General features: G+C 55.1%; 3 protein-coding genes across 3 annotated transcripts; all 3 read right to left on the reverse strand.

Annotated features, from left to right (window-relative positions):
* Positions 1-791: 791 nt before the first annotated feature.
* Positions 792-6,296, reverse strand: LOC145529900 (uncharacterized). Its single transcript, XM_081550662.1, has 3 exons — positions 2,413-6,296; positions 1,701-2,013; positions 792-1,450 (listed from the first exon to the last, which is right to left on the reverse strand). Exons 1-3 carry the CDS (start codon positions 2,647-2,649, stop codon positions 822-824), a joined length of 1,179 nt encoding a protein of 392 aa, XP_081406788.1. The 5' UTR covers positions 2,650-6,296; the 3' UTR covers positions 792-821.
* A 2,143-nt stretch (positions 6,297-8,439) lies between these two features.
* On the reverse strand, positions 8,440-13,944 carry LOC145529899 (uncharacterized). The gene is made up of 3 exons (XM_081550661.1): positions 10,061-13,944; positions 9,349-9,661; positions 8,440-9,098 (listed from the first exon to the last, which is right to left on the reverse strand). Exons 1-3 carry the CDS (start codon positions 10,295-10,297, stop codon positions 8,470-8,472), a joined length of 1,179 nt encoding a protein of 392 aa, XP_081406787.1. The 5' UTR covers positions 10,298-13,944; the 3' UTR covers positions 8,440-8,469.
* Positions 13,945-16,087: 2,143 nt separating this feature from the next.
* On the reverse strand, positions 16,088-21,591 carry LOC145529892 (uncharacterized). Its single transcript, XM_081550653.1, has 3 exons — positions 17,709-21,591; positions 16,997-17,309; positions 16,088-16,746 (listed from the first exon to the last, which is right to left on the reverse strand). Exons 1-3 carry the CDS (start codon positions 17,943-17,945, stop codon positions 16,118-16,120), a joined length of 1,179 nt encoding a protein of 392 aa, XP_081406779.1. The 5' UTR covers positions 17,946-21,591; the 3' UTR covers positions 16,088-16,117.
* Between the last annotated feature and the right edge of the window lie 1,925 nt (positions 21,592-23,516).

The raw sequence follows: 23,516 nt of genomic DNA on the forward strand, positions 1-23,516 counted from the left end.
CCGGTCTGCTCCCCCATGTGGTGCCCAGGGCAGGTTGTCCCCAGAGGAAACCCTTACGACGGTGAGGACTCTCACTGCTGTTTCCCAAGGGGTTCCGTCGGTGCGTGTCTTCCCCGGAGCGGTCAGGCCGTCTCTAAAGTACACTGGCCATGGGCATTGCCTCTCCTTGGAACTTCCCACGTGTTTCTCTTTTTTATGGAACAGTGATTTTTCTAGAGGGGTTCTGGGCCACAAGGTTGTTGGGTCATTTTCTAGCCTTCTGTCGTGAAGAACGCTTTCCTGGGCGTTGGGGTGGTTTGTTGTTCCAGCTCCCTTTCTTGGCTTCTTTTGGGAGCTGGTGCAACAAGAGGAGCTCAGCCTCTGCCTTCTGGCTGAGATGTCACCCTTCAAACAGCAATGCCTGCCTGGAGATAATGATGGCATTTGCCAAAAGGGCTTCGTTTGGCACATGATATCTTGAAAGGACGTACACCGTCCTGTCAGCTATCAAAGGCTAGTTCAAATGACATAAAAATGAGAACTCTCCAATGGAGTCTTACAGTAGGTGGAGAGTCCGAAAGAAACTCCTTCAGTCATTTCACTGAGAGTCATTGATTGGGGACACCAAGAATATAGGAAGGAATGCAGAAAGAAAAGTTGAAATTGTGTTCAGGATCGGGGGGGAGGGATGAACAGGGCGTGCTTGCCTTGAATCCAGGCTTTGTTGGGGGGTGGGGCATAAAGATCAAACGGGTCTGAAACCACAAAGTGGTGATGGTAACACAGTATCACCAGAGTCACACAACAGTGTTCCCAAATTGCAACAATGATGAAAAAGTTTACTAATCCCAACTTAACCAACAAAAATACACGAAACCATACAAAAAGTAAAACATCACCAGTAAGGTGGAAACAAACCAAATGCAAAGCAGTTCAGGGGAAAGGAACTCCATGTCCCCTGGGGGCAGACCGAGTTGACGGCGTCCACGGTGAGCCGACAGGGATGGAGGCGGCAGAGCCGACCGCTCCCCTGGACGTGGTGTTTCCGGCAAGGGCTCTGGGTCTCTGTCCAGAGCGGGGGCTCGTTCTTCCTGCAGGGGCGGGTGAGTCATCGTCGGCGTCTGGGTGTTGCGCGGGAGCCAGGGCAGGCTCTCCCTGCCGAGGCGGTGACTCCTCCTCTGCCTCGGGTTCTCCTGCCAAAGCCCGAGCAGGTACAGGTGCACGTGGAGGTGGAGGTTCTGGCTGAGGGGGTGGGACATCAGTGCCTGGGGCTGGGGGTCCTGCAGGCACGGAGATCCGATCTGCCCGGTGTGCTGGCCAGAACCCAGCTGGCCTGGTGTCTCTGCGAGGGCAAGTCTCGGTTCTCCATCTGCCCTCGGTGGATCCCTGGGTCCTGCACCTGGAGCCACCACCTCTGTAGGGACAGGTCTGGGAAGTGGAGCCTGGTTCCAGTTGGAGGCCAGTGCTAGAGCTGGGGGAGAAGCAAAGTTTGCCCACAGGCCAGCCTTGGCATGTGCGTATCCCGGGACAGAAAGCTTCCAAGAGATTCCCAAAGAATACCCAGGGTCGGATGTCTTTTGGGACTGAAGTGTGCAAGATGGGGGTGGGGGTGTGAGGCCAGCGCTTGCTGTAGGCCCAGCAGCATCTTTCGGGGACTCGTCCCTGTGTAGCTCAGCACCCCCTCCCCACACACTCCCGTGCACCAGCCCCAGCGTCCTCACCTCTGTGCTCTGGCGTGCTGGGCTCCAGGTCCTCCTGCTGCCTCAGAGGCCGGGGTTCTCGGGACTCCGGGTCGGAGCCGGGTGTGCTGAGCTCCGTGGCAGCCTCAGACTGGGCCGCCGGGTGTATCCTGGGCGGTGTCTCGGCAGCAGGCCTTCCCCGCCTCCGCTTCGCCCCCGGTGGGGCTGATGCCTCCGTGGGCACGCTCACCTGGAGCCTGCACTGGGCCTCAGGGGCGGGGGGGTGGTGCTCCGACCCCTCCCTCCGGGAGGTGGACGGGGTGTCCCCGTCCTCGGCCTCATCACGTGGGAAGCTCTGCAACGACAGTGACCGTCAGCCAGCCGTGCTGGGAGTTTTCCGAGCTGGGCCTGGCCAGTGGAGCCGCTGCTTCTGCCTGCTCGAACTTCTCTTCCCAGAAGGGTCAGAGACGTGTGTCTGCTCAGATCCCCACCCGGGAGGAAAGAGACCCACCTGAGGGTGTGAGGCCAGCCTGGGCGGCCGGCGCTGCCCGCACTCTCCCCATCCCAGCCAGCCTGCTCTCCCCTGGGGTGTGGACACAACTTGCCCGTCGGCTTCTGACCCCACATCCGCCTGGGCTTCCTTGAGGGAGACACACCCCGAGAAACCCGCATCCACACACACAGGCAAAGGACCCGGTGTTTCCGGGTGGCATGGGAGAGGTGGCCTGGCCCGGCCTGGGGCTCCCCGTGTTACCTTTCTGTTTCTCCGGGCAAAGGGCCAGAGGCCTCTCGGGGGTGCCCTGAGCCAACGTTGACAGGGTGCCCACGCACACTGCCTGTGAGCTCTCCCGAGGCCCCGGCCTCTGGGCAGGGGCAAACAGCAGAACATCCTGGCAGCAAGTGATCTGGCTGGGGGCTCCTCTCCGCTCTGGAGGCCTGGATACCCGGGTTGCGGGTTCTGTTGGGTTCTGTTGCCGGCAGGTGACATCATTTCCTGGGGTTCGTGCTGAGGTCCCTTCCCCAAAGCTTCCCAAGGGAATCTCTGGGTTTCTGACTGCTCGACCACCCCCCTTAGGCCATGTGCAGGCACAGTGACAGCCACACTGCCCAGCCCACAGCCCTGGGGAGGCCTGGGTGCAGCCAGGGCCTGAGCTCCGAGGACCCCGCTGCTCTCAGACCAGGCTCCTTCTTCTCATAAGTGGTGTGGCCCTGGACAAGCGTATGCCCCTCAGGGTTTCCCCAGTCTCTCCATCTGCAGAGTGGGGGTCATTCTCCCATCTGCTTCCTAGTTCTGTCGGCCTACGAGCAGCTCCATGCCTTTCCACCTGGGGCCGATATCACGTGGAGCTTGTGCGCTGAGACTTCAGAAAGAAAGACTCCATCCAGGGCTGACACAGCACAGAATGGGGCAGAACGAGGCCTGGATGCGCCGTGGTACCCAGGAAAAGGCACTCCCCCTCCTGACTGTTTTGAGACCCCGCATCCAAGTTGGAGGACCGAAAGGAAGACTCGAAGGTCTCCCTCTCTTATAGAAAAGAGTAGCCAACTTTCTGGTCCTCTGTTTCCATTGAGATTCTGTTCAAGTGTCCCAGCTCGGCTTCTGCGGGTGGCTGAGCTTCTAAGGGCTCCCTGCGTTCTTGTCTTTTCCTCTCCAAACCTTCCGTCCTTTTCCCCCTTCTGGGGTGGATGGGCGCTGTCGTTGCTTCTACCTTCGAGACAGATTGATGAAAAGTCTGGACCGTCGATTCCTTTCCTCTCTCTGGTTCCGTGTCTCTCTCTGGCTCTGTCCCTCTCTTTTCCCTTCTCGATTCAGTCTGTGTCTTCCTCTTTCTCTCTCGTGTGTGGATGGATGGATGCTAGGAATGCACATGTATATGATTAGATGAGGGTTATGTTTTAGGGATAGGTTAGAGGGAGAGAAAGGCTTTAGGTCGGAGTTGGTCATGGGGGAAGGGTCAAGGGTGGTGGTGGTGTTTCTTGGAATCTGAGTGCTGTGCATTCTTCGTCTCTTTCCATATGAACCCCTTCTCAGATACACCACTTGCAAGGAGTCTCTCATGTTCCGTTTCCTATCTTTTGCATTTCTGAATGCTTAGCTTCTCTGTTGTGAAGAGGTTCCATTGGAAGGAAACCCGTTGGCGTACTTCGTTTTCCTCTTTCCCTTACTTGAAGAGACCCATTTCTACCTCCGCCCAGCAAATGGCAAGGAGACTCTGATGTTAAGGAGCCTTTGACCTACGCTTCTTTCTAGCTATCTCATGATATCAGTCTTTAGGGTGAGGTTTTTCCCCGATATTGAGGTGGTGTGAGATCAAAACCAATAGCGTTCTTCAGATGTAGCTGTCTGGTTTTCCCATGGACATTTATTGAAGAGGCTTTCTTGTTCCCATTTGGATATTCTCCCCTTCTGTGTCAGAGATGAGTTGACCATGGATGCCGGGGTTTGTTTCTGGACCCTCAACTTTATTCCATCGATCTGGATCTGTGTGTGTTGTTGTATTCCCAATAGCATACTGTCCTGCTGCTGCCGCTGCGGCTAAGTCACTTCAGTCGTGCCTGACTCTGTGCGACCCCATGGCCTGCAGCCTACCAGGCTCCTCCGTCCATGGCATTTTCCAGGCAAGAGTACTGGAGTGGGTCGCCATCGCCTTCTCCGATACTCTCCTGAGGATCCTAGTTTGGTCGTCTAATTTCCTTTCACACAACCTTGGATGTCCGTATCGGGGCTTTTTCGTCGGATTGTATTGACAATTTAGGCTCTTTTCTGTTTCCGTACCCCTTTTGCAATTCTTTGTTCGGTGCGAAAATGCATTGGCCTTTTGGGAGGAATAGCATCGAAGCTGTGGATTGCCTTGTGGGGCTGTGACATCATTTTCCCAATAGGAATTCTTTCAAGCCCTGAGCACAGCTTCTCTTTCCAGTGGTTGGTGTGGGCTTGATCTTCCTTCTTCCATCTCTCGCCGTTTTGTCAGGACAGGTCCTTCCTTCCCTTCTGGGTTAGATGGACTCGTGGGTATCACTTCAGTGAATGGCATTGTCAGTGGGGGTGATAATTCCCTTCTCATTGGAAGACTTTGCTGTGAGTATTAGAAATGCAAGTGATTTCTCTTCCCCTTCCTCCCTGTCCATCTCTCAGAGCCACCGGGAAACAGAGGCCTCATCCAGGGTCACACAGGCCTGAGGGAGTGCAACTAGACTGTTGTTTCTCCAGGCCCTCAGTGCTGGACATCATCCGGGATACTCTGTGTGTGTCTTCCTCAGTCTGCTGTCCCTTCAGACCTTTCCCTAGTTTTCACAGGCTTGTCGTGTTGGTGTTCTTTGTCTGTTTGGAGACACATCCTTGAGAAGCTTTGTGTTTCCACTCATTCGTCTCGCGATGTATGACCTGTCTTTTGCTTTTGTAATGAGGTCTTTCCCACAGTAGATATCTTTGATTTTGCAAAGTCCACTGTATTCTCTGGGTTGTTTTGTGAGCTGCCTTTTCGTTTTGTGTGTGAAGACTCAAAGCACATGTCCGGTTTCTGCTCATTGCTCTTCTAGATTTGTGACAAGTTTTCATGGAAACTTTGTCTAGGGATAACTGGAAGTGAACTCGGTGTAAGGTGTCAAGTCTCCATCTCCATTCATGTCATGCCCTGCAGTTTCCAATTCCCTGTTCCTGAGTGGTTTTGGAGACCTTGTGGGAAGTTTGGTTGCATCGGAGTTTGCGTTTCCACCTTGAGTAGATTCACACTGTTCTGCCCTCAGGGACACTGTCAAGGGGGAGTGAGGAGCTGCCTGCACTTCCAGCAGTGACCACACGGTGGGGCGAGTGCTGCTCTCCCCTCTGGGAGCCCCAGGCCACAGGCATCCCAGTGAGGAGCCAGCTCTGTGCTCAGCTGAAAGGAGTTAGTCTCTCAGGAGCCTCTGAGCCCTTGCCTTTGGATCACCCAGGGTGGGCATTTGCTGTGACAGAAAAAATTGCCCTGAATTCCATGGACGGAAGAGCCTGGCTGTGTGGAGTTCGTGAGTTGCCGTGAATCAGACACAACTGAGGACACAAAAATTCAATAGACTAAAACACTTTTTGGGGGTGGGGGGAGTGAAAGGGGGTGATGTGGGGTTTTTTGTCTTATATAATAGCCGAGGGAAATCTAGTTTAAACCTAAATTCACATAGATGGGAAAGGTATAGCTCTCCGTCACCCTATTAAAAAAAAAAAAAAAAAAAACGACTTCACTTTTCTGAAAGCTTATTTAGTAGCTTCCTTGAGCAGTTCATTGTGAAGGATTTTTTTTTTTTTTCTGTGACATTGGCCTCATTAAAATGTACGGTTTGCCTTTACTGGATAATTTTGTTCATTGGTTTGTTAGGGAATCTTGGTAATATTTGAGTTTCCTGGGGAGTATGGTCACATGACCTGGCCCTGGCCAATCGGTGCGTTCCACCTCCCTGGCCACTGTGATTGGCTCCGGACTGGGGCAGTGCCCAATCGGGGCCCAGGGCCAGGCCTCACGTTGGAAGCCAGGGGAAGACGAGCTCTCGTCCTGCTGGGGTAGGGGAAGGGGTGGGGCCGGGGGAGGTCAGGCTCCAGCAGTGGGAGGGGCTTGAGGTCCGCCTGCGGCAGTTGGTGACCTTCCTGCTCCCCTCAGGGCAGAGCCGCCGGCCTGAGAATGAGGGCGCTGCTGAGCCCAAGGCGCTGGGATGGCCCGCTGCTGCTGTGGTCCCAGAGCTCCACCCGAGACCTGAGGGAGGCCGTCTGCCCGTGAGTCCTCTCCCGCTTGTCTGTCAGCTTGTTTGAACCATGCTGGGTTTTCTGCCCAGCTGGCTAAGGGGAGTCCCTGGAAATGCAAGGGTGTGGGTTTTGGCAGACTTCAGGGAAGACATGCCAGATGAGCCTGGGAGACTCCAGCTTAATCTGGATTCAGGAGATATCTCTTCGGGCCAGCTAGTAATTGTAGGATAAGCCTAATGAGTCTTCACAGGATGAAGAGAGTAACGTGCCAAGGTAGCAATCGATGTCCTCATTCGAGAGGATGAAGCTGGTGCTCAGAGAAGGGGGGAACTTGGCCACAGCAAGGAGGTGTGCACCCAGACAGAACCCCCAGATCCGGCCATTGGAGCTCAGGGAGGCCACTGGTGTGGCTTGTCCCTGTGGCAGGGGCCGAGGCACGCAGCCCACCCTGATTCCTGCGGGGGCCTGACTTGGGAAGTGCCATCTGGTAGCTTTGAGACTCACCAAACCAAATTGCACTGGAGAGAGGAAGGACACCTTCCTTCATCCACCCCCCACCCCCGCCGGATTCCCACATACCCTGACCCCTTTCTCTTGATTTCGGAGCCATTTCCAGAGTCCCGCTCATATGACCTCATTCGAAGTGCACTGTGGACGAGCTGCCATCTGCAGCTGCTACCACAGCAGCCAAGGGCTTTAGCTCCCGAGTACCTCCCTTCCTTTGGAACTTGGGGGCCCTCTACTCCCCACTTGCACACCACAGACCTTTGCTGAGGATTGTGGGGACCCTCACTCAGTTTGCAGCACGTTGTAGCCATCCCTGTCCTCTCAATACCTCCCTTGCCACTCAGCTTGTGAGCCCCTTTGGAGCAGCGTGGCCCACCTGGCTGCAACGGAAGAGACACAGCTGACAGTGAAACAACAGCTTAGATCTGACAGCCGGAAAGCTCTGTCAAAAGGGACCTCCCTCTTCACACCGTAGAGGCTGTAGGAGCCGCCAGGCTTTCGGAAGCAGTGCAGGGGCCAAAATGACTCCACAGCCGTTTTCCTTCCTGGGGAGGGTTCTGGCTCGAGTGGGAATGGCTCAAGTCTCCTAAGGTTCTGAAAGCCCACTGTGTGCAGATTCACGGTACACAGAGAGGAGAAGGTGGAGTCCTGCCCTGGAGGTGGTCACAGCTCACGGATGAGCCAGGCAGGCAGGCAGGCAGGCAGGCAGGGCATGAGAACACCTGAGCTGCCTTCATGAGTGAATGGTGTGGGGGCAGAGGAAGAGAAGCCGGTCTGCTCCCCCATGTGGTGCCCAGGGCAGGTTGTCCCCAGAGGAAACCCTTACGACGGTGAGGACTCTCACTGCTGTTTCCCAAGGGGTTCCGTCGGTGCGTGTCTTCCCCGGAGCGGTCAGGCCGTCTCTAAAGTACACTGGCCATGGGCATTGCCTCTCCTTGGAACTTCCCACGTGTTTCTCTTTTTTATGGAACAGTGATTTTTCTAGAGGGGTTCTGGGCCACAAGGTTGTTGGGTCATTTTCTAGCCTTCTGTCGTGAAGAACGCTTTCCTGGGCGTTGGGGTGGTTTGTTGTTCCAGCTCCCTTTCTTGGCTTCTTTTGGGAGCTGGTGCAACAAGAGGAGCTCAGCCTCTGCCTTCTGGCTGAGATGTCACCCTTCAAACAGCAATGCCTGCCTGGAGATAATGATGGCATTTGCCAAAAGGGCTTCGTTTGGCACATGATATCTTGAAAGGACGTACACCGTCCTGTCAGCTATCAAAGGCTAGTTCAAATGACATAAAAATGAGAACTCTCCAATGGAGTCTTACAGTAGGTGGAGAGTCCGAAAGAAACTCCTTCAGTCATTTCACTGAGAGTCATTGATTGGGGACACCAAGAATATAGGAAGGAATGCAGAAAGAAAAGTTGAAATTGTGTTCAGGATCGGGGGGGAGGGATGAACAGGGCGTGCTTGCCTTGAATCCAGGCTTTGTTGGGGGGTGGGGCATAAAGATCAAACGGGTCTGAAACCACAAAGTGGTGATGGTAACACAGTATCACCAGAGTCACACAACAGTGTTCCCAAATTGCAACAATGATGAAAAAGTTTACTAATCCCAACTTAACCAACAAAAATACACGAAACCATACAAAAAGTAAAACATCACCAGTAAGGTGGAAACAAACCAAATGCAAAGCAGTTCAGGGGAAAGGAACTCCATGTCCCCTGGGGGCAGACCGAGTTGACGGCGTCCACGGTGAGCCGACAGGGATGGAGGCGGCAGAGCCGACCGCTCCCCTGGACGTGGTGTTTCCGGCAAGGGCTCTGGGTCTCTGTCCAGAGCGGGGGCTCGTTCTTCCTGCAGGGGCGGGTGAGTCATCGTCGGCGTCTGGGTGTTGCGCGGGAGCCAGGGCAGGCTCTCCCTGCCGAGGCGGTGACTCCTCCTCTGCCTCGGGTTCTCCTGCCAAAGCCCGAGCAGGTACAGGTGCACGTGGAGGTGGAGGTTCTGGCTGAGGGGGTGGGACATCAGTGCCTGGGGCTGGGGGTCCTGCAGGCACGGAGATCCGATCTGCCCGGTGTGCTGGCCAGAACCCAGCTGGCCTGGTGTCTCTGCGAGGGCAAGTCTCGGTTCTCCATCTGCCCTCGGTGGATCCCTGGGTCCTGCACCTGGAGCCACCACCTCTGTAGGGACAGGTCTGGGAAGTGGAGCCTGGTTCCAGTTGGAGGCCAGTGCTAGAGCTGGGGGAGAAGCAAAGTTTGCCCACAGGCCAGCCTTGGCATGTGCGTATCCCGGGACAGAAAGCTTCCAAGAGATTCCCAAAGAATACCCAGGGTCGGATGTCTTTTGGGACTGAAGTGTGCAAGATGGGGGTGGGGGTGTGAGGCCAGCGCTTGCTGTAGGCCCAGCAGCATCTTTCGGGGACTCGTCCCTGTGTAGCTCAGCACCCCCTCCCCACACACTCCCGTGCACCAGCCCCAGCGTCCTCACCTCTGTGCTCTGGCGTGCTGGGCTCCAGGTCCTCCTGCTGCCTCAGAGGCCGGGGTTCTCGGGACTCCGGGTCGGAGCCGGGTGTGCTGAGCTCCGTGGCAGCCTCAGACTGGGCCGCCGGGTGTATCCTGGGCGGTGTCTCGGCAGCAGGCCTTCCCCGCCTCCGCTTCGCCCCCGGTGGGGCTGATGCCTCCGTGGGCACGCTCACCTGGAGCCTGCACTGGGCCTCAGGGGCGGGGGGGTGGTGCTCCGACCCCTCCCTCCGGGAGGTGGACGGGGTGTCCCCGTCCTCGGCCTCATCACGTGGGAAGCTCTGCAACGACAGTGACCGTCAGCCAGCCGTGCTGGGAGTTTTCCGAGCTGGGCCTGGCCAGTGGAGCCGCTGCTTCTGCCTGCTCGAACTTCTCTTCCCAGAAGGGTCAGAGACGTGTGTCTGCTCAGATCCCCACCCGGGAGGAAAGAGACCCACCTGAGGGTGTGAGGCCAGCCTGGGCGGCCGGCGCTGCCCGCACTCTCCCCATCCCAGCCAGCCTGCTCTCCCCTGGGGTGTGGACACAACTTGCCCGTCGGCTTCTGACCCCACATCCGCCTGGGCTTCCTTGAGGGAGACACACCCCGAGAAACCCGCATCCACACACACAGGCAAAGGACCCGGTGTTTCCGGGTGGCATGGGAGAGGTGGCCTGGCCCGGCCTGGGGCTCCCCGTGTTACCTTTCTGTTTCTCCGGGCAAAGGGCCAGAGGCCTCTCGGGGGTGCCCTGAGCCAACGTTGACAGGGTGCCCACGCACACTGCCTGTGAGCTCTCCCGAGGCCCCGGCCTCTGGGCAGGGGCAAACAGCAGAACATCCTGGCAGCAAGTGATCTGGCTGGGGGCTCCTCTCCGCTCTGGAGGCCTGGATACCCGGGTTGCGGGTTCTGTTGGGTTCTGTTGCCGGCAGGTGACATCATTTCCTGGGGTTCGTGCTGAGGTCCCTTCCCCAAAGCTTCCCAAGGGAATCTCTGGGTTTCTGACTGCTCGACCACCCCCCTTAGGCCATGTGCAGGCACAGTGACAGCCACACTGCCCAGCCCACAGCCCTGGGGAGGCCTGGGTGCAGCCAGGGCCTGAGCTCCGAGGACCCCGCTGCTCTCAGACCAGGCTCCTTCTTCTCATAAGTGGTGTGGCCCTGGACAAGCGTATGCCCCTCAGGGTTTCCCCAGTCTCTCCATCTGCAGAGTGGGGGTCATTCTCCCATCTGCTTCCTAGTTCTGTCGGCCTACGAGCAGCTCCATGCCTTTCCACCTGGGGCCGATATCACGTGGAGCTTGTGCGCTGAGACTTCAGAAAGAAAGACTCCATCCAGGGCTGACACAGCACAGAATGGGGCAGAACGAGGCCTGGATGCGCCGTGGTACCCAGGAAAAGGCACTCCCCCTCCTGACTGTTTTGAGACCCCGCATCCAAGTTGGAGGACCGAAAGGAAGACTCGAAGGTCTCCCTCTCTTATAGAAAAGAGTAGCCAACTTTCTGGTCCTCTGTTTCCATTGAGATTCTGTTCAAGTGTCCCAGCTCGGCTTCTGCGGGTGGCTGAGCTTCTAAGGGCTCCCTGCGTTCTTGTCTTTTCCTCTCCAAACCTTCCGTCCTTTTCCCCCTTCTGGGGTGGATGGGCGCTGTCGTTGCTTCTACCTTCGAGACAGATTGATGAAAAGTCTGGACCGTCGATTCCTTTCCTCTCTCTGGTTCCGTGTCTCTCTCTGGCTCTGTCCCTCTCTTTTCCCTTCTCGATTCAGTCTGTGTCTTCCTCTTTCTCTCTCGTGTGTGGATGGATGGATGCTAGGAATGCACATGTATATGATTAGATGAGGGTTATGTTTTAGGGATAGGTTAGAGGGAGAGAAAGGCTTTAGGTCGGAGTTGGTCATGGGGGAAGGGTCAAGGGTGGTGGTGGTGTTTCTTGGAATCTGAGTGCTGTGCATTCTTCGTCTCTTTCCATATGAACCCCTTCTCAGATACACCACTTGCAAGGAGTCTCTCATGTTCCGTTTCCTATCTTTTGCATTTCTGAATGCTTAGCTTCTCTGTTGTGAAGAGGTTCCATTGGAAGGAAACCCGTTGGCGTACTTCGTTTTCCTCTTTCCCTTACTTGAAGAGACCCATTTCTACCTCCGCCCAGCAAATGGCAAGGAGACTCTGATGTTAAGGAGCCTTTGACCTACGCTTCTTTCTAGCTATCTCATGATATCAGTCTTTAGGGTGAGGTTTTTCCCCGATATTGAGGTGGTGTGAGATCAAAACCAATAGCGTTCTTCAGATGTAGCTGTCTGGTTTTCCCATGGACATTTATTGAAGAGGCTTTCTTGTTCCCATTTGGATATTCTCCCCTTCTGTGTCAGAGATGAGTTGACCATGGATGCCGGGGTTTGTTTCTGGACCCTCAACTTTATTCCATCGATCTGGATCTGTGTGTGTTGTTGTATTCCCAATAGCATACTGTCCTGCTGCTGCCGCTGCGGCTAAGTCACTTCAGTCGTGCCTGACTCTGTGCGACCCCATGGCCTGCAGCCTACCAGGCTCCTCCGTCCATGGCATTTTCCAGGCAAGAGTACTGGAGTGGGTCGCCATCGCCTTCTCCGATACTCTCCTGAGGATCCTAGTTTGGTCGTCTAATTTCCTTTCACACAACCTTGGATGTCCGTATCGGGGCTTTTTCGTCGGATTGTATTGACAATTTAGGCTCTTTTCTGTTTCCGTACCCCTTTTGCAATTCTTTGTTCGGTGCGAAAATGCATTGGCATTTTGGGAGGAATAGCATCGAAGCTGTGGATTGCCTTGTGGGGCTGTGACATCATTTTCCCAATAGGAATTCTTTCAAGCCCTGAGCACAGCTTCTCTTTCCAGTGGTTGGTGTGGGCTTGATCTTCCTTCTTCCATCTCTCGCCGTTTTGTCAGGACAGGTCCTTCCTTCCCTTCTGGGTTAGATGGACTCGTGGGTATCACTTCAGTGAATGGCATTGTCAGTGGGGGTGATAATTCCCTTCTCATTGGAAGACTTTGCTGTGAGTATTAGAAATGCAAGTGATTTCTCTTCCCCTTCCTCCCTGTCCATCTCTCAGAGCCACCGGGAAACAGAGGCCTCATCCAGGGTCACACAGGCCTGAGGGAGTGCAACTAGACTGTTGTTTCTCCAGGCCCTCAGTGCTGGACATCATCCGGGATACTCTGTGTGTGTCTTCCTCAGTCTGCTGTCCCTTCAGACCTTTCCCTAGTTTTCACAGGCTTGTCGTGTTGGTGTTCTTTGTCTGTTTGGAGACACATCCTTGAGAAGCTTTGTGTTTCCACTCATTCGTCTCGCGATGTATGACCTGTCTTTTGCTTTTGTAATGAGGTCTTTCCCACAGTAGATATCTTTGATTTTGCAAAGTCCACTGTATTCTCTGGGTTGTTTTGTGAGCTGCCTTTTCGTTTTGTGTGTGAAGACTCAAAGCACATGTCCGGTTTCTGCTCATTGCTCTTCTAGATTTGTGACAAGTTTTCATGGAAACTTTGTCTAGGGATAACTGGAAGTGAACTCGGTGTAAGGTGTCAAGTCTCCATCTCCATTCATGTCATGCCCTGCAGTTTCCAATTCCCTGTTCCTGAGTGGTTTTGGAGACCTTGTGGGAAGTTTGGTTGCATCGGAGTTTGCGTTTCCACCTTGAGTAGATTCACACTGTTCTGCCCTCAGGGACACTGTCAAGGGGGAGTGAGGAGCTGCCTGCACTTCCAGCAGTGACCACACGGTGGGGCGAGTGCTGCTCTCCCCTCTGGGAGCCCCAGGCCACAGGCATCCCAGTGAGGAGCCAGCTCTGTGCTCAGCTGAAAGGAGTTAGTCTCTCAGGAGCCTCTGAGCCCTTGCCTTTGGATCACCCAGGGTGGGCATTTGCTGTGACAGAAAAAATTGCCCTGAATTCCATGGACGGAAGAGCCTGGCTGTGTGGAGTTCGTGAGTTGCCGTGAATCAGACACAACTGAGGACACAAAAATTCAATAGACTAAAACACTTTTTGGGGGTGGGGGGAGTGAAAGGGGGTGATGTGGGGTTTTTTGTCTTATATAATAGCCGAGGGAAATCTAGTTTAAACCTAAATTCACATAGATGGGAAAGGTATAGCTCTCCGTCACCCTATTAAAAAAAAAAAAAAAAAAAACGACTTCACTTTTCTGAAAGCTTATTTAGTAGCTTCCTTGAGCAGTTCATTGTGAAGGATTTTTTTTTTTTTTCTGTGACATTGGCCTCATTAAAATGTACGGTTTGCCTTTACTGGATAATTTTGTTCATTGGTTTGTTAGGGAATCTTGGTAATATTTGAGTTTCCTGGGGAGTATGGTCACATGACCTGGCCCTGGCCAATCGGTGCGTTCCACCTCCCTGGCCACTGTGATTGGCTCCGGACTGGGGCAGTGCCCAATCGGGGCCCAGGGCCAGGCCTCACGTTGGAAGCCAGGGGAAGACGAGCTCTCGTCCTGCTGGGGTAGGGGAAGGGGTGGGGCCGGGGGAGGTCAGGCTCCAGCAGTGGGAGGGGCTTGAGGTCCGCCTGCGGCAGTTGGTGACCTTCCTGCTCCCCTCAGGGCAGAGCCGCCGGCCTGAGAATGAGGGCGCTGCTGAGCCCAAGGCGCTGGGATGGCCCGCTGCTGCTGTGGTCCCAGAGCTCCACCCGAGACCTGAGGGAGGCCGTCTGCCCGTGAGTCCTCTCCCGCTTGTCTGTCAGCTTGTTTGAACCATGCTGGGTTTTCTGCCCAGCTGGCTAAGGGGAGTCCCTGGAAATGCAAGGGTGTGGGTTTTGGCAGACTTCAGGGAAGACATGCCAGATGAGCCTGGGAGACTCCAGCTTAATCTGGATTCAGGAGATATCTCTTCGGGCCAGCTAGTAATTGTAGGATAAGCCTAATGAGTCTTCACAGGATGAAGAGAGTAACGTGCCAAGGTAGCAATCGATGTCCTCATTCGAGAGGATGAAGCTGGTGCTCAGAGAAGGGGGGAACTTGGCCACAGCAAGGAGGTGTGCACCCAGACAGAACCCCCAGATCCGGCCATTGGAGCTCAGGGAGGCCACTGGTGTGGCTTGTCCCTGTGGCAGGGGCCGAGGCACGCAGCCCACCCTGATTCCTGCGGGGGCCTGACTTGGGAAGTGCCATCTGGTAGCTTTGAGACTCACCAAACCAAATTGCACTGGAGAGAGGAAGGACACCTTCCTTCATCCACCCCCCACCCCCGCCGGATTCCCACATACCCTGACCCCTTTCTCTTGATTTCGGAGCCATTTCCAGAGTCCCGCTCATATGACCTCATTCGAAGTGCACTGTGGACGAGCTGCCATCTGCAGCTGCTACCACAGCAGCCAAGGGCTTTAGCTCCCGAGTACCTCCCTTCCTTTGGAACTTGGGGGCCCTCTACTCCCCACTTGCACACCACAGACCTTTGCTGAGGATTGTGGGGACCCTCACTCAGTTTGCAGCACGTTGTAGCCATCCCTGTCCTCTCAATACCTCCCTTGCCACTCAGCTTGTGAGCCCCTTTGGAGCAGCGTGGCCCACCTGGCTGCAACGGAAGAGACACAGCTGACAGTGAAACAACAGCTTAGATCTGACAGCCGGAAAGCTCTGTCAAAAGGGACCTCCCTCTTCACACCGTAGAGGCTGTAGGAGCCGCCAGGCTTTCGGAAGCAGTGCAGGGGCCAAAATGACTCCACAGCCGTTTTCCTTCCTGGGGAGGGTTCTGGCTCGAGTGGGAATGGCTCAAGTCTCCTAAGGTTCTGAAAGCCCACTGTGTGCAGATTCACGGTACACAGAGAGGAGAAGGTGGAGTCCTGCCCTGGAGGTGGTCACAGCTCACGGATGAGCCAGGCAGGCAGGCAGGCAGGCAGGCAGGGCATGAGAACACCTGAGCTGCCTTCATGAGTGAATGGTGTGGGGGCAGAGGAAGAGAAGCCGGTCTGCTCCCCCATGTGGTGCCCAGGGCAGGTTGTCCCCAGAGGAAACCCTTACGACGGTGAGGACTCTCACTGCTGTTTCCCAAGGGGTTCCGTCGGTGCGTGTCTTCCCCGGAGCGGTCAGGCCGTCTCTAAAGTACACTGGCCATGGGCATTGCCTCTCCTTGGAACTTCCCACGTGTTTCTCTTTTTTATGGAACAGTGATTTTTCTAGAGGGGTTCTGGGCCACAAGGTTGTTGGGTCATTTTCTAGCCTTCTGTCGTGAAGAACGCTTTCCTGGGCGTTGGGGTGGTTTGTTGTTCCAGCTCCCTTTCTTGGCTTCTTTTGGGAGCTGGTGCAACAAGAGGAGCTCAGCCTCTGCCTTCTGGCTGAGATGTCACCCTTCAAACAGCAATGCCTGCCTGGAGATAATGATGGCATTTGCCAAAAGGGCTTCGTTTGGCACATGATATCTTGAAAGGACGTACACCGTCCTGTCAGCTATCAAAGGCTAGTTCAAATGACATAAAAATGAGAACTCTCCAATGGAGTCTTACAGTAGGTGGAGAGTCCGAAAGAAACTCCTTCAGTCATTTCACTGAGAGTCATTGATTGGGGACACCAAGAATATAGGAAGGAATGCAGAAAGAAAAGTTGAAATTGTGTTCAGGATCGGGGGGGAGGGATGAACAGGGCGTGCTTGCCTTGAATCCAGGCTTTGTTGGGGGGTGGGGCATAAAGATCAAACGGGTCTGAAACCACAAAGTGGTGATGGTAACACAGTATCACCAGAGTCACACAACAGTGTTCCCAAATTGCAACAATGATGAAAAAGTTTACTAATCCCAACTTAACCAACAAAAATACACGAAACCATACAAAAAGTAAAACATCACCAGTAAGGTGGAAACAAACCAAATGCAAAGCAGTTCAGGGGAAAGGAACTCCATGTCCCCTGGGGGCAGACCGAGTTGACGGCGTCCACGGTGAGCCGACAGGGATGGAGGCGGCAGAGCCGACCGCTCCCCTGGACGTGGTGTTTCCGGCAAGGGCTCTGGGTCTCTGTCCAGAGCGGGGGCTCGTTCTTCCTGCAGGGGCGGGTGAGTCATCGTCGGCGTCTGGGTGTTGCGCGGGAGCCAGGGCAGGCTCTCCCTGCCGAGGCGGTGACTCCTCCTCTGCCTCGGGTTCTCCTGCCAAAGCCCGAGCAGGTACAGGTGCACGTGGAGGTGGAGGTTCTGGCTGAGGGGGTGGGACATCAGTGCCTGGGGCTGGGGGTCCTGCAGGCACGGAGATCCGATCTGCCCGGTGTGCTGGCCAGAACCCAGCTGGCCTGGTGTCTCTGCGAGGGCAAGTCTCGGTTCTCCATCTGCCCTCGGTGGATCCCTGGGTCCTGCACCTGGAGCCACCACCTCTGTAGGGACAGGTCTGGGAAGTGGAGCCTGGTTCCAGTTGGAGGCCAGTGCTAGAGCTGGGGGAGAAGCAAAGTTTGCCCACAGGCCAGCCTTGGCATGTGCGTATCCCGGGACAGAAAGCTTCCAAGAGATTCCCAAAGAATACCCAGGGTCGGATGTCTTTTGGGACTGAAGTGTGCAAGATGGGGGTGGGGGTGTGAGGCCAGCGCTTGCTGTAGGCCCAGCAGCATCTTTCGGGGACTCGTCCCTGTGTAGCTCAGCACCCCCTCCCCACACACTCCCGTGCACCAGCCCCAGCGTCCTCACCTCTGTGCTCTGGCGTGCTGGGCTCCAGGTCCTCCTGCTGCCTCAGAGGCCGGGGTTCTCGGGACTCCGGGTCGGAGCCGGGTGTGCTGAGCTCCGTGGCAGCCTCAGACTGGGCCGCCGGGTGTATCCTGGGCGGTGTCTCGGCAGCAGGCCTTCCCCGCCTCCGCTTCGCCCCCGGTGGGGCTGATGCCTCCGTGGGCACGCTCACCTGGAGCCTGCACTGGGCCTCAGGGGCGGGGGGGTGGTGCTCCGACCCCTCCCTCCGGGAGGTGGACGGGGTGTCCCCGTCCTCGGCCTCATCACGTGGGAAGCTCTGCAACGACAGTGACCGTCAGCCAGCCGTGCTGGGAGTTTTCCGAGCTGGGCCTGGCCAGTGGAGCCGCTGCTTCTGCCTGCTCGAACTTCTCTTCCCAGAAGGGTCAGAGACGTGTGTCTGCTCAGATCCCCACCCGGGAGGAAAGAGACCCACCTGAGGGTGTGAGGCCAGCCTGGGCGGCCGGCGCTGCCCGCACTCTCCCCATCCCAGCCAGCCTGCTCTCCCCTGGGGTGTGGACACAACTTGCCCGTCGGCTTCTGACCCCACATCCGCCTGGGCTTCCTTGAGGGAGACACACCCCGAGAAACCCGCATCCACACACACAGGCAAAGGACCCGGTGTTTCCGGGTGGCATGGGAGAGGTGGCCTGGCCCGGCCTGGGGCTCCCCGTGTTACCTTTCTGTTTCTCCGGGCAAAGGGCCAGAGGCCTCTCGGGGGTGCCCTGAGCCAACGTTGACAGGGTGCCCACGCACACTGCCTGTGAGCTCTCCCGAGGCCCCGGCCTCTGGGCAGGGGCAAACAGCAGAACATCCTGGCAGCAAGTGATCTGGCTGGGGGCTCCTCTCCGCTCTGGAGGCCTGGATACCCGGGTTGCGGGTTCTGTTGGGTTCTGTTGCCGGCAGGTGACATCATTTCCTGGGGTTCGTGCTGAGGTCCCTTCCCCAAAGCTTCCCAAGGGAATCTCTGGGTTTCTGACTGCTCGACCACCCCCCTTAGGCCATGTGCAGGCACAGTGACAGCCACACTGCCCAGCCCACAGCCCTGGGGAGGCCTGGGTGCAGCCAGGGCCTGAGCTCCGAGGACCCCGCTGCTCTCAGACCAGGCTCCTTCTTCTCATAAGTGGTGTGGCCCTGGACAAGCGTATGCCCCTCAGGGTTTCCCCAGTCTCTCCATCTGCAGAGTGGGGGTCATTCTCCCATCTGCTTCCTAGTTCTGTCGGCCTACGAGCAGCTCCATGCCTTTCCACCTGGGGCCGATATCACGTGGAGCTTGTGCGCTGAGACTTCAGAAAGAAAGACTCCATCCAGGGCTGACACAGCACAGAATGGGGCAGAACGAGGCCTGGATGCGCCGTGGTACCCAGGAAAAGGCACTCCCCCTCCTGACTGTTTTGAGACCCCGCATCCAAGTTGGAGGACCGAAAGGAAGACTCGAAGGTCTCCCTCTCTTATAGAAAAGAGTAGCCAACTTTCTGGTCCTCTGTTTCCATTGAGATTCTGTTCAAGTGTCCCAGCTCGGCTTCTGCGGGTGGCTGAGCTTCTAAGGGCTCCCTGCGTTCTTGTCTTTTCCTCTCCAAACCTTCCGTCCTTTTCCCCCTTCTGGGGTGGATGGGCGCTGTCGTTGCTTCTACCTTCGAGACAGATTGATGAAAAGTCTGGACCGTCGATTCCTTTCCTCTCTCTGGTTCCGTGTCTCTCTCTGGCTCTGTCCCTCTCTTTTCCCTTCTCGATTCAGTCTGTGTCTTCCTCTTTCTCTCTCGTGTGTGGATGGATGGATGCTAGGAATGCACATGTATATGATTAGATGAGGGTTATGTTTTAGGGATAGGTTAGAGGGAGAGAAAGGCTTTAGGTCGGAGTTGGTCATGGGGGAAGGGTCAAGGGTGGTGGTGGTGTTTCTTGGAATCTGAGTGCTGTGCATTCTTCGTCTCTTTCCATATGAACCCCTTCTCAGATACACCACTTGCAAGGAGTCTCTCATGTTCCGTTTCCTATCTTTTGCATTTCTGAATGCTTAGCTTCTCTGTTGTGAAGAGGTTCCATTGGAAGGAAACCCGTTGGCGTACTTCGTTTTCCTCTTTCCCTTACTTGAAGAGACCCATTTCTACCTCCGCCCAGCAAATGGCAAGGAGACTCTGATGTTAAGGAGCCTTTGACCTACGCTTCTTTCTAGCTATCTCATGATATCAGTCTTTAGGGTGAGGTTTTTCCCCGATATTGAGGTGGTGTGAGATCAAAACCAATAGCGTTCTTCAGATGTAGCTGTCTGGTTTTCCCATGGACATTTATTGAAGAGGCTTTCTTGTTCCCATTTGGATATTCTCCCCTTCTGTGTCAGAGATGAGTTGACCATGGATGCCGGGGTTTGTTTCTGGACCCTCAACTTTATTCCATCGATCTGGATCTGTGTGTGTTGTTGTATTCCCAATAGCATACTGTCCTGCTGCTGCCGCTGCGGCTAAGTCACTTCAGTCGTGCCTGACTCTGTGCGACCCCATGGCCTGCAGCCTACCAGGCTCCTCCGTCCATGGCATTTTCCAGGCAAGAGTACTGGAGTGGGTCGCCATCGCCTTCTCCGATACTCTCCTGAGGATCCTAGTTTGGTCGTCTAATTTCCTTTCACACAACCTTGGATGTCCGTATCGGGGCTTTTTCGTCGGATTGTATTGACAATTTAGGCTCTTTTCTGTTTCCGTACCCCTTTTGCAATTCTTTGTTCGGTGCGAAAATGCATTGGCATTTTGGGAGGAATAGCATCGAAGCTGTGGATTGCCTTGTGGGGCTGTGACATCATTTTCCCAATAGGAATTCTTTCAAGCCCTGAGCACAGCTTCTCTTTCCAGTGGTTGGTGTGGGCTTGATCTTCCTTCTTCCATCTCTCGCCGTTTTGTCAGGACAGGTCCTTCCTTCCCTTCTGGGTTAGATGGACTCGTGGGTATCACTTCAGTGAATGGCATTGTCAGTGGGGGTGATAATTCCCTTCTCATTGGAAGACTTTGCTGTGAGTATTAGAAATGCAAGTGATTTCTCTTCCCCTTCCTCCCTGTCCATCTCTCAGAGCCACCGGGAAACAGAGGCCTCATCCAGGGTCACACAGGCCTGAGGGAGTGCAACTAGACTGTTGTTTCTCCAGGCCCTCAGTGCTGGACATCATCCGGGATACTCTGTGTGTGTCTTCCTCAGTCTGCTGTCCCTTCAGACCTTTCCCTAGTTTTCACAGGCTTGTCGTGTTGGTGTTCTTTGTCTGTTTGGAGACACATCCTTGAGAAGCTTTGTGTTTCCACTCATTCGTCTCGCGATGTATGACCTGTCTTTTGCTTTTGTAATGAGGTCTTTCCCACAGTAGATATCTTTGATTTTGCAAAGTCCACTGTATTCTCTGGGTTGTTTTGTGAGCTGCCTTTTCGTTTTGTGTGTGAAGACTCAAAGCACATGTCCGGTTTCTGCTCATTGCTCTTCTAGATTTGTGACAAGTTTTCATGGAAACTTTGTCTAGGGATAACTGGAAGTGAACTCGGTGTAAGGTGTCAAGTCTCCATCTCCATTCATGTCATGCCCTGCAGTTTCCAATTCCCTGTTCCTGAGTGGTTTTGGAGACCTTGTGGGAAGTTTGGTTGCATCGGAGTTTGCGTTTCCACCTTGAGTAGATTCACACTGTTCTGCCCTCAGGGACACTGTCAAGGGGGAGTGAGGAGCTGCCTGCACTTCCAGCAGTGACCACACGGTGGGGCGAGTGCTGCTCTCCCCTCTGGGAGCCCCAGGCCACAGGCATCCCAGTGAGGAGCCAGCTCTGTGCTCAGCTGAAAGGAGTTAGTCTCTCAGGAGCCTCTGAGCCCTTGCCTTTGGATCACCCAGGGTGGGCATTTGCTGTGACAGAAAAAATTGCCCTGAATTCCATGGACGGAAGAGCCTGGCTGTGTGGAGTTCGTGAGTTGCCGTGAATCAGACACAACTGAGGACACAAAAATTCAATAGACTAAAACACTTTTTGGGGGTGGGGGGAGTGAAAGGGGGTGATGTGGGGTTTTTTGTCTTATATAATAGCCGAGGGAAATCTAGTTTAAACCTAAATTCACATAGATGGGAAAGGTATAGCTCTCCGTCACCCTATTAAAAAAAAAAAAAAAAAAAACGACTTCACTTTTCTGAAAGCTTATTTAGTAGCTTCCTTGAGCAGTTCATTGTGAAGGATTTTTTTTTTTTTCTGTGACATTGGCCTCATTAAAATGTACGGTTTGCCTTTACTGGATAATTTTGTTCATTGGTTTGTTAGGGAATCTTGGTAATATTTGAGTTTCCTGGGGAGTATGGTCACATGACCTGGCCCTGGCCAATCGGTGCGTTCCACCTCCCTGGCCACTGTGATTGGCTCCGGACTGGGGCAGTGCCCAATCGGGGCCCAGGGCCAGGCCTCACGTTGGAAGCCAGGGGAAGACGAGCTCTCGTCCTGCTGGGGTAGGGGAAGGGGTGGGGCCGGGGGAGGTCAGGCTCCAGCAGTGGGAGGGGCTTGAGGTCCGCCTGCGGCAGTTGGTGACCTTCCTGCTCCCCTCAGGGCAGAGCCGCCGGCCTGAGAATGAGGGCGCTGCTGAGCCCAAGGCGCTGGGATGGCCCGCTGCTGCTGTGGTCCCAGAGCTCCACCCGAGACCTGAGGGAGGCCGTCTGCCCGTGAGTCCTCTCCCGCTTGTCTGTCAGCTTGTTTGAACCATGCTGGGTTTTCTGCCCAGCTGGCTAAGGGGAGTCCCTGGAAATGCAAGGGTGTGGGTTTTGGCAGACTTCAGGGAAGACATGCCAGATGAGCCTGGGAGACTCCAGCTTAATCTGGATTCAGGAGATATCTCTTCGGGCCAGCTAGTAATTGTAGGATAAGCCTAATGAGTCTTCACAGGATGAAGAGAGTAACGTGCCAAGGTAGCAATCGATGTCCTCATTCGAGAGGATGAAGCTGGTGCTCAGAGAAGGGGGGAACTTGGCCACAGCAAGGAGGTGTGCACCCAGACAGAACCCCCAGATCCGGCCATTGGAGCTCAGGGAGGCCACTGGTGTGGCTTGTCCCTGTGGCAGGGGCCGAGGCACGCAGCCCACCCTGATTCCTGCGGGGGCCTGACTTGGGAAGTGCCATCTGGTAGCTTTGAGACTCACCAAACCAAATTGCACTGGAGAGAGGAAGGACACCTTCCTTCATCCACCCCCCACCCCCGCCGGATTCCCACATACCCTGACCCCTTTCTCTTGATTTCGGAGCCATTTCCAGAGTCCCGCTCATATGACCTCATTCGAAGTGCACTGTGGACGAGCTGCCATCTGCAGCTGCTACCACAGCAGCCAAGGGCTTTAGCTCCCGAGTACCTCCCTTCCTTTGGAACTTGGGGGCCCTCTACTCCCCACTTGCACACCACAGACCTTTGCTGAGGATTGTGGGGACCCTCACTCAGTTTGCAGCACGTTGTAGCCATCCCTGTCCTCTCAATACCTCCCTTGCCACTCAGCTTGTGAGCCCCTTTGGAGCAGCGTGGCCCACCTGGCTGCAACGGAAGAGACACAGCTGACAGTGAAACAACAGCTTAGATCTGACAGCCGGAAAGCTCTGTCAAAAGGGACCTCCCTCTTCACACCGTAGAGGCTGTAGGAGCCGCCAGGCTTTCGGAAGCAGTGCAGGGGCCAAAATGACTCCACAGCCGTTTTCCTTCCTGGGGAGGGTTCTGGCTCGAGTGGGAATGGCTCAAGTCTCCTAAGGTTCTGAAAGCCCACTGTGTGCAGATTCACGGTACACAGAGAGGAGAAGGTGGAGTCCTGCCCTGGAGGTGGTCACAGCTCACGGATGAGCCAGGCAGGCAGGCAGGCAGGCAGGCAGGGCATGAGAACACCTGAGCTGCCTTCATGAGTGAATGGTGTGGGGGCAGAGGAAGAGAAGCCGGTCTGCTCCCCCATGTGGTGCCCAGGGCAGGTTGTCCCCAGAGGAAACCCTTACGACGGTGAGGACTCTCACTGCTGTTTCCCAAGGGGTTCCGTCGGTGCGTGTCTTCCCCGGAGCGGTCAGGCCGTCTCTAAAGTACACTGGCCATGGGCATTGCCTCTCCTTGGAACTTCCCACGTGTTTCTCTTTTTTATGGAACAGTGATTTTTCTAGAGGGGTTCTGGGCCACAAGGTTGTTGGGTCATTTTCTAGCCTTCTGTCGTGAAGAACGCTTTCCTGGGCGTTGGGGTGGTTTGTTGTTCCAGCTCCCTTTCTTGGCTTCTTTTGGGAGCTGGTGCAACAAGAGGAGCTCAGCCTCTGCCTTCTGGCTGAGATGTCACCCTTCAAACAGCAATGCCTGCCTGGAGATAATGATGGCATTTGCCAAAAGGGCTTCGTTTGGCACATGATATCTTGAAAGGACGTACACCGTCCTGTCAGCTATCAAAGGCTAGTTCAAATGACATAAAAATGAGAACTCTCCAATGGAGTCTTACAGTAGGTGGAGAGTCCGAAAGAAACTCCTTCAGT

This window comes from Giraffa tippelskirchi, chromosome 12, assembly GCF_054371585.1.
Source record: "Giraffa tippelskirchi isolate mGirTip1 chromosome 12, T2T-mGirTip1v1.2.pri, whole genome shotgun sequence".
In the NCBI taxonomy this organism is placed as follows: domain Eukaryota; kingdom Metazoa; phylum Chordata; class Mammalia; order Artiodactyla; family Giraffidae; genus Giraffa; species Giraffa tippelskirchi.